Here is a 10,114-nt window from a genome sequence, read left to right on the forward strand (position 1 = left end):
AGAACCTCAAATCATTTCAACATATAAAAGGGCTTTTAGATAAGTATCATATAGTTTTCAATATTATTATTTTATTTGTAAAAAAAGAGTTGCTATAAACTACTAAACTTTCCAATAGAAAAAAACTTCAACATTTTCATAAAAGTAACTTAAATTAAGACATACCTTGCCTTGAATTAATAATTACAAACATATCAATGCATCGTTCAAAATATTCTTTGATATGAAGTAACGTTGTTTGACTTTTGTTTTTCATTTAAGTGGTTTTAAGTGGTTTAGATGTACACAGAGTTTTTGTTTTTGACTAAGTAGTAGTAGCAATAATGCAGCTTAAAGCAGCTTAAAGCATATCGAGCTGTGTGCGTGAGAAGCCGGATGAATGAGAGAAACTGAAATATGTCAGCTACCAAATGTGTTAGCTTCAATGGTTTATAAAAGAGGTCAATACCATAATTATTTGTTTTGGTTCTAGCCTTTTTCAGGATTGAAATTGAAACTGCTAGGAGCAGGTTGGAATTCGCTTAACAAGGACCCGAGCTCGGAAGTGAAGTGAATCTAGTTGTTACAAAATGTGGCCAAACGGAGTAAAAAAAAAAAATCATTGCTAAAAACTATATGCATTTAGTCGAAAAATTGGCCCCTAGCTCAAAATTTATTATTGCCAAAAAATAGAAACAAAACACTCCCATGCCCAAGCGTCGAAGCGAGCCAGGACCTTGGGGTTTTACGCTGGGCAAAGGTGCGACCATTTTACTCCTCTCCGCCCATTGGTGAACGTATATCAGCGGAGGCAACGGGATCTTGTTTTGTGAGTTGGCCTGCGAAAGAGTGTCAGAAAGAGGGGGTCGAACTGGGCCGCCTCTCTTGTTTCGCGGTTTCCGGCAGCGGGGAGCGAAAGATTCGGCAGCGACAGTATACATCATGAGCTATTCCAAGGACCAACTCCTGCAGCGTTTGAAGGTTTCCCTCGTCCTTCCATGAATACCCAATTCCTCTCTCTATCTCTTTCTATGTTTCTCTCTCTCAATTCATAGGCATTTGTGGCGCAGAAGTTTCAGCCTTAAATACATAACTTTGAGTTTATCCAGTATCTCAGAGTGGGGAAGATCGATTTGTCCATTTTATCATGTAATGTTCGGAAGGCCGTGCGCCCGTGCTTGATGAGGAACATCTGCCGTCAAAACGCTAATTTCGAGGCCATAATTTGACGCGGGAAGAAAAAGTTTCGTGGTTTCCGCTGCGATTCGAGGACACGAGCTTCATTTTGATCCACTTATCTTCCCTCTCGTGGATTTCGTTGAACAACTGTTGTACTCAATGCAGTCAAATCTGCAGAAATGTTCAGCCTTTAATCATTATATCACCTTGTCGAACCGTTGGCTGCCCATTGCAGGAGCCCTTTCATACACCAAACCTAGACATGGAATTGACGTCCAAATTGAGCTGTGTCAAGAGCACACACGTTATGTCTGTGGTGTGTGGAAACTTGAAAAAATAATTGAAGAGTCACCAGCTTCACAACCATGGGGCCAATTCAAAATGCACACAGAATTTTTGGTTGTCCATTTCTGTTGGGATCAGAATGGGTTATTTGGCTTGGCAATAGTTTTCTTGCAACGACATGCTTCCCCAACAACTTGTCAAGGCTAAGATCAATGTGAGATCGTTATTGATACGTATATTTTTCCTTTCAGAGAATATTTTAATGATTGATCCAAGAGAAACTTCTATTCAAATTTCGATAAAACATACTTATGTTCACTCTTGTGACTCAACCTGCATCTTTACGAGTCTGATATTTGTGCTACACAGTTTTTTAGTACTGGTGAATGTTTCAGAATTTGTATTTGTTCAACGAGTTCGAAAGTGTTCAGTTGACATGTTGATATGGATGTATTAAGTACGAATGTACTTGTTCCTAGGAATGATCCGTCTTTATATTGTGTGTACAAAAGGTTGATGTAATCAGTGATTTTTTACTTTAACTTGAGGGACCATTTTGTATATGTTTAGATCTATTTTAGTTTCATAAACTAATGGATGCCTGTTAAACCTGTAGGAACTTCAACTTAACTTTTCCACTTGCAGTCATCCTGCAGTTCTGACTGTTGAAGCTCAGGTAAATAAGATATGATGTTGACATTGGTCCTTGTTAGCGGTAGATAAGAATCTACCGACACCGATCATTCGCCTTCTTCTTGTTTCTTTTCTTCCCTAACAGTTTACCGTTGGTCATACATTAGGCAAAGCATGTTGGGCATTTGGAGGGTGCATTAAGCAAAAACTTACTGTTGAAGGTGTGCTTTTTAATCCTTAGAATCACTTGATTTCTTCTTTTTGTGTGAAATGTATATGATTATCTGTTGTTCCTATCTTTGAGTGTTACAGGATAAAAAACATCGGTTTTATATTGTATCTGCTTTGGCGACCACTCCTATTGACTTAAAAGGTGACTGTGATTAATTATATTTATGAGTTTAATTGATAAACTAAGGTCACCATTTGTATTCTTACATGGTGTTTGTGCCCTTAAAACTTAGTTGCTTTACTTGGTTTAGCTCCACATGTAAAGGGTCTGTGACTTGAAAATTTGCAGTCTTATCTCAGCGTCTTGGATTGGGAAAAGGAGGTTTGCGGATGGCTCCTGAAGAAGCTCTTCAGGAAATACTTCAGGTGTGCATCTCCTAGTCTTTTACAAACAGAAACATGCCCATGGTGCCGTGCATCATATAGGAGAGGTTGGATTTTTCTAAGCCATCTGGATACTTCACAATTTCCTTGGTTAGAAACTTAGATCATAGATGCCTGTTTACTTGGGTGATGAAAGTGTTAGAAAATTGGTTTTCACCCATTAGAAATCCACAAGATCAACACAAGGTGCAGAAGAATCACATCTGGGCTGAATTTGTGTATATATGATTCTGTTTCTTTTTGTCATTTCAAAATGTCCTTCTGAATATGGCTCAAATGTAACTAGTGATGTTAACTCTAAAACTAAATCACTGAATCAGTAGAAATATATACCAAAATGAATTTGTAAACCTAGAAAAGTCTTTGATACGAGAAACCTAAACCAAATCCAAATGATCTAACTTTCAGACCTTTGGTGAACCTTTTTGCACACTATTATTCCATTGAAAACCTTTTTTATGACTGTACGGAAAATGTAATTTCAATAGAAGGACTATATTGTTCTCAAGAAAGCAATCATTTTCTTGACGTGGAAATAACAACGCTTCCTAATACATTCCAAATATTTATTTACAAATTACTTCTTAGACGTTAGGTGAAGGAAAGACATAAGGTTTGGGTTGTCCAAAAGGCCAAAAACAATAATTAGCATTGCTAGGCTAGGGCTACATGGTTTTGGGTTGTTCTTATGCAAAGTTTTGAATGTTCACCAGTGTTCTCAAAATCAGCCTGAATGAGCTAATTCGGATTGAATTGCTGGTGAATCAATTGGATTGACCTGCCGATTCCATGGTCCCATAAGGCACACTTCATTCACTTTCAGTTTTTTCTTATTTTTTAAATGTTTTGTCTTTTTTAACTTTAGAGAAATATATGATATTCTTTTGACCAATTTCGCCCAATCTCGGATTGATTCACCTGATACTCTGAATTAGCCAACTACTTGTCCCAATTTAGACACTGATTTTGATAATATTGATCTGCACAAAAGGGGGTTAATGAAGTAGGTTAACATTTAAGTGCTTTAAATGGAAAAGGAAAACTGGTGAAGGCTATTATGACTGGTCCTAGAAAGAGGCCCCCTCATATCTTTGAAGTAAATTTTGGCAGATATTATAGCAAATCTTTTGTTGACTATTCTGCAAGGCAGCCATCTTCCAAATTTTTATTTTTGATTGGTGTTCCTAGTGCAAGTCCTGTTGGCGCATTTCACTTTTGTTTTATTTAATTGAGGGATTTGAATGCATTAGCATCGATTTTTGGGGTTCAACTCGGTCTGATGTTCATTTTCACTCCTAGTCCTATTAAAATAATTTTACCAATAACTGATCAGATTTTTTTATCACTCCGAAATGAATGAGGTTGGATGTACTAATCCATATTCCATACCAAAACCAATTTTAGTAGATAAATTTACTTTTTAAATCCATGTACACATTCAGATCCACTATCACTGCTTGGGAATCCTGTAAATTTTGATCTGTTTGCGCTGTTAGATCGGGCATTGTCTCCTACTTTACAATGGTAAAATCTGGGATGATGAACTGAACCTGCATTTTATCAGGTTGCACTGATATAATAGTCTGCGTGAGTGACAATCATCCTTGTTTTATGTGTCTATAGGGAGAAGAAATTAGTGTATCTTTTATGTAAGGACACGGTTGCCTTGTATTATTTTTCTTCATCTAGGGATTGCTTATTCAATCAAAAGGTAATCTCAGAACAACAATGTGCTTAGTTTAGGTTTTATGTCCCAAATCCCAATGCAGACACATTCTTATGTGGTCTTATGGTAGGACCTGCTTATGAATAGTTACTCCTTCCAATGTTTGATACATTCAGTGGATAGTTTGAACTCTTTAATTGTTTTTATATCGTATAAGCATTTCATGTCTTTTTGTATTTTCTTCTAGGTCCCTTTGTTGGGATACCATATCAAGGATCCTTCTACATATTTTTGGCATTATGCCCTCACGTCTCAACTTTTCTTTTTGCTGGTTTTTGGTTGGCAGGTGCCATTAGGGTCTGTGACACCTTTTGCATTAGTAAATGAATCTGCACGGTAAGTAAATTATAACTGTTTCGCCTACTTTTTCTTTTTCTTTTTATTTTTCTACGCTAGTTCAGAACGGCGAGTCTCTTTTAATATGAAGGTAGCAGACTAGCAGGTTAATCCACAAGAATGGGGAAAAGATGCCAAAGAGTCAAAACAGAAAAAAAAGAAGAAGAAGAAGAAATCAAACAGCAATTATGGGTTACAAATAAAGTTTTATAAGTATCTTAAATCTCCAAATAAATCTTTGACTCTTTAGAGAGTAAGCTGTAGCCACTCTTGCCAGTGCTCCAATAACAGCTTTTCCTTTGCAAGTATAGTCTTCAGTGCTTAACCTCAAAAGGTTTTAAGCAATACAGTTGCATATGATAAGCCATTCACTTAAATAACAACTGGGCTCTTGTGGTTTTTGCTTTCTAGAAATGTTTGTTCTTTAAACACATCATTGAATTTTGTCCTGACCAATAAGTTTTCATATTTGTTGATTTATCTTAACCATTTTTTGAACTGATAAACTCACTTGATGTTTTGGTCTTCTTCCTCTATTTTGGGAGCGTAGTTCATTGTGAGTGGTCATGTGCTTTCTTGGTATAATTTCACTTGAATTATCTTGGAGAGAAATTTTTCATTCCAGCTGTCACTAGAGCTAGATTGGATACCCATTTTATGCATTTTTGCTCTCTGCAGGTCTGTTGGACTTTTGTTGGATCAAGGTTTCAAAGCTCAAAAAAGATGTTTTTTCCATCCTCTTTCAAATGAGATGACTATATGTAAGTATCAGTTCCTTCTCAAAATTAAGAGTTTTCTCAGCACTTTCACGGACATGCATTCTATGCATGTCACACTTCTTGTGTATATTTTTCTTAAGTGGAGAAACAGTAACTAGCAAGAGCTCTGTCCACCTGTTGATTGAACTTTAGACTTAAGTGTTTGTGGTTGAAGACCGAGATTTTAATGCGTCTTGTCTGGTAAGGGTCCGCCTAAACATATCTTGTGCCTAAAAAAAGTAGAAAAATAACATGTATTTACTTGAATACAGATATAAACTACACTTTATGTCACTTGCAAGTGCCGGTTATTACTAGACCACTGAATAATGGATATTCTTGATATGCTCATGTCAATGATCTTTGCACCTCGTGGGTATGGGATATAGAAAAAGGTGATTATAATGGAGCGAAAATTTAGGCGAGAAGCTCTTGAATGGATCTTTTTGTTGGAAAGCCTACTAATATTGTTCTTTATGTACTTTCTGCGTCTGACTGAGAGTGTAGGAGGCAATTAAAGAGGGAATGGCAAAAATGAAAATGAGTCCTCGTTCTGAAAGGAATTGGCTGGACGAAACTTGTTAAGTTTGAGAAATATGTATTAACATTATAACTTAGAGTTTGGTTTAGTCGGGTAGAATCATGTTAATTATCCTCAACTTCTATAGCTTGGTCTGGATCTTTAGTAATTTAGTAAGAACGCTCACTAGTTTTGGTTGTAGCTGTTGCACCTTCCTTCGGTTGCATCCTTCTTCGCACATGCACATGCATATGCAAACACATTCTCTAGTTATACTTTGTTTCTGTACTTGGATGACTGTTGCAGTTTTAATAGATGATAACCTAAGCCTTTGGAAATATAATTTCTGCACGAGTTGATGTTTAGCTGGTTATCTGTCTTTAGATGCTAATATATCTTCCAACATATTTTTGCTTCTTCAGCCCTTGCTGCTTCTGAGCTTGATAAGTTTTTGGTTTCAATCGGAAGAAGTCCATGTTATGTAGACCTGGAGGCAAGTCATTATCCATTATATAAGTGTAACTAGTAAACAATAACTGTCTTCTGTGGCCACCAACGTTCTTTTACTATTTTGTTTAGGAAAATCCTCCAATTGGAAAGGATCAACCTCCTGATCTTGCTGCTTATGTTCCTGGTGAGGCACCAAGTCTTCCAGGCCAGTCGCTGAAGCCAGTCAATAATGAACTTCCAACAGTTGGATCCTGTATGTCTGAAGGGAGCAATTCAACAACCAATATGGGTGAGCTTAAGAGTGCACTGTAGTACTTTTAATTTCTTCCAGTTTGCTATAAGCCAATCTTGGTTAGTGGCAGGAATGGATGAATTATCTTGCTATCTGTGTTTGTACGGAATAAAAGAAGTGTTTGTATATGACTATGCAGACTTTTACAAGTACCAACAACCTTTTGTATGAGCATCTTCTGAAGAAAATAATGATTTACTTACTACAGAAATAGCTTTGTGAACATAAAAGTGTGGTTCCGTAATTTGTTTGATGCAATTCTAAAGTGCAGAGTTGAAAAAGGGGACTTCACAATCTAAGCCTGAAAAGAGGAAAGTGAAACCTGAGGAGCAACACAAAGGCACGGACAATCTAGCATTTGTATCTGATGTCAAGAAAATTGTTGATGAAATCATTACTAGAACTTCAGAAGTGGTCATATCAGAGGTGTCAAGCATCTCTAGAACTTTGTAGGATGCTAATTATATAACTCAAACTTTCATTTATTTAAAATCTATAATTTTGCAGGTCAATAAGGAGTCAATTCAATTGCATGGTGAACAGCTAGGGTCTGTTGTTTCTGCTGGCTTAAAAAAGCGACTTGGTGCAGATCTAGAGAACCTGATAGTGAGTATCAAGTCAATCATGCCTTTCTTCTCAATATTTTATAGTCTTAAATATTGCTGTCACCTTCAAAAATAATGTGTGCAATTCTTTCCTTCGCAATTGTTTTTGATTGAAGCTAGAAAAGCTGCATACACCTGGTTAGTTGTTGGGGGTCTTTGCTTAAGTTTCTATGGTTATCCCTACTTTTGAAAAGCAAATGAGCTTTGTATGAAGTTCGATATATTGTTTCATTGCACAAACATTGACCCATCTACATGGGGAATGGATCTTTTCTGAATTTTGACCATGTCACTGCAGATGGTTTTGAAGAATGCAGCTTACACACAAGGATTTCATTCAGGTCTGAGAAGCCAATCACATTTGCGGGAATGACCTCCTAGGTTGAGATTTTGCATGTGTTATTTATCTTTCATTGACTTGTGCATTCATGCAATCCAGTGAAGCTGATACAGCCACACATTTTTCATGTTGCAATCTACAGGATCATAATTTGAGTATTCACAGTCATCTTTTACAGAAATTAGTTATGGCAGATTCTAGCCAACTTATACTCAGTTTTGGGAAACGGGACCAATCATTTTTGAAGATATGTCTGTAGGTCTATAGAGTTGCAATTGAGTATCTACATGCTCATTCCTTGCCAAGATTGTCACTGGCAGAGTGCTAGCATATTTGGATTATTGACTTCATGCAGAAGGTCGCTAATTTAAGGCACCCCACAAACTGGTCAATTCAACTTTTGATCATGAGTAGACTTGACCACTATGCCATTTCGACACATAATAGCAGGATCGTTTTCCATGCACTGGCCGGAAGTGCACAGCAAGAGGAAAGGAGGCAATGCAGTGATTCCTTTCTACATTATCCACGTTTAAGTTTACATGTGTCTACGGCATGCATCTCCACCATTTCTCTTCCTTCCGGTAACTGGGAAATTTCTTTCTGCTGACATATATACTCACGGGGTCGTGTGGCACCCATCTAAGGCAGCACCACTCCTAATTGTTTATCAAGAAAGCCTAAATCCGACTTGAAGCCCCAAAAGGCTACAAGGAAAGATTGCGGCTAATGAGAGTTAGATCTGAAGGAAAGAGGGAAAAGTACGTTGGTTTAACTACCCAAAGTACGTTGGTTTAACTGCCCAGGGATTGTACGGTACCTATACCACGAGTTTCATTTCATCCATATAAGATGACTTACCGTGCGAAGTTTTTCTTTAGGGTTCAAGTGGCCAAACAACTGCTTTCTACGATCGATGTACCAAATACAGCATCATGTGTTTCAACTGTTCGAGTAATTGTCTGAAACCGGTTTATGGTCTTTGACTTGTAGGTCCAACGGAATGGAAGCAAGGGAGGTCAACTTGTGGCCCAACCGACTAGGCAAGGATGCATGTTTTGTTTTGAGTTGGTTGCTTCGAGTTCTTTCTTCTTGTTTGTTGAGGAAAGACGGCAACCTGAAAGAAGCACCGACTCGGGCTGGTTGCTTTCCTCCGATCAAAAGACCAAGAAGCAGTAGTTTTCATGTTTAAGTTTTTGGGGCTGCGAGCTGTGGCCTTTATGGAGGCGTCAATATTCAAGATTTTCTGTAAACTTTACGTAAGGTTACGCTAAAATTCCCAAAGATATCTTTTAAGTTTTATGCATGAAAAGTAAGTTACTCTAGTTTAATTTTTCTGGAAGAAGAAGCTTAGCTTCCCCTTAATGGTGACAATATTGCTAAATGCTTCAACAACTGCCAAAAAAAAAAAAAATGAAGGAAGGGAAAATGCATAGTCTTAGCAGAATATAAGTATTAAATTTCGAACTATACAACTTGCTTACTGCTCCTTTGCCATTTTTATTTTTAACCTTCTTACTTGACCACATTAGATACACGAGCTAAGCACAGTCAGAAAGGCAAATTCTAAGGGCGGACCGTAGAAAACTTGAAAGTAGATACAGACTAAACTAGGAAGGTTCCCGGCCTTCGTTGAGTAATTTTATGCAGAACACAAAGTGTAACTACTCGGACACTTGATAGGAACCGAGCACACTTTTTATATTGAATCATGAACATAAGATAAAAAAGGTGTGGGTAATGAATCTATATCTGTATAGTTTGTATACCAGTATCCTTTACAATTTCATCCTCCTAGGTTTGCACGAAAACAAGAATTAAGTTTTTTCTTGTATTGAATCATGAAAGTTGAGTCGTTTTTGAGGTTTGCTAATGTAACCTTATACATGAAAAACACAGTAACAATAATATGAACATGTGTACGTTAAAATCGATTCGCTGGATTGTCGCTTATTGTACAATATGGTCCAGTAAACTAAACCATGTATTCAGTTGTATAAACACATATTATCGGCCATGCAATACTGTGATTAGATGTTCATGCTATTATCATATCTAATATTCCCTTTGATATATTAATTAACAGTGTATGTCATACATGTTCTTCATTTATTTTAAATATGTGTCTGTAATTTTTAGTAAATTTGGATCGGCTTAGACAAGGCTGTTAGACATTGTGATTATTCTATCACCGCTCATTGTCGCCATTTTTTCGTCCAGCCAGTTGACTTAACCTCATTAGAAGAGCATGAGCTAAAAAGCCATCCAAGCAAGTATGGAGGGCTGCCCCACTGTAGCTAAGATTAAAAACATATCTACTTACCGAGCAGGCTTGGTCATCTATTGCGAAATTACATAAAATATAAATGGCACATATAATTTCATTCAGGTTCGGC

General features: G+C 37.1%; 1 protein-coding gene across 3 annotated transcripts; it reads left to right on the forward strand.

The window, feature by feature from the left end:
* The first annotated feature begins 716 nt into the window (after window positions 1–716).
* LOC116263373 (uncharacterized) lies at window positions 717–9,049 on the forward strand. Of its 3 annotated transcripts, none has more exons than XM_031643086.2 (13): window positions 717–960; window positions 2,060–2,119; window positions 2,244–2,297; window positions 2,389–2,449; window positions 2,597–2,673; window positions 4,704–4,753; window positions 5,432–5,514; window positions 6,454–6,524; window positions 6,611–6,770; window positions 7,045–7,199; window positions 7,281–7,379; window positions 7,677–7,759; window positions 7,861–7,993. In XM_031643086.2, the coding sequence occupies exons 1-12, from the start codon at window positions 922–924 to the stop codon at window positions 7,749–7,751; spliced, it is 984 nt and encodes a 327-aa protein (XP_031498946.1). In that variant the 5' UTR covers window positions 717–921; the 3' UTR covers window positions 7,752–7,759; window positions 7,861–7,993. The 3 variants fall into 3 exon arrangements, with proteins under 3 accessions (XP_031498946.1, XP_031498945.1, XP_049936259.1); XM_031643085.2 differs by lacking the exon at window positions 7,861–7,993 and adding an exon at window positions 8,712–9,049 and having other exon boundaries at window positions 718–960; XM_050080302.1 differs by having other exon boundaries at window positions 718–960; window positions 7,677–7,944.
* The last annotated feature ends 1,065 nt before the right edge of the window (window positions 9,050–10,114 follow it).

Source organism: Nymphaea colorata, chromosome 10 (genome assembly GCF_008831285.2).
Source record: "Nymphaea colorata isolate Beijing-Zhang1983 chromosome 10, ASM883128v2, whole genome shotgun sequence".
NCBI lineage: Eukaryota > Viridiplantae > Streptophyta > Magnoliopsida > Nymphaeales > Nymphaeaceae > Nymphaea > Nymphaea colorata.

Excerpts from the sequence above, each read along its gene's own strand:
- LOC116263373 (XM_031643086.2), top strand. The coding sequence starts at position 922 with ATGAGCTATTCCAAGGACCAACTCCTGCAGCGTTTGAAG. Across the intron at positions 2,674-4,703 it reads CTCTTCAGGAAATACTTCAG|GTGCCATTAGGGTCTGTGAC; the intron begins GTGTGCATCTCC and ends TTTGGTTGGCAG. Across the intron at positions 6,525-6,610 it reads CATGTTATGTAGACCTGGAG|GAAAATCCTCCAATTGGAAA; the intron begins GCAAGTCATTAT and ends TATTTTGTTTAG.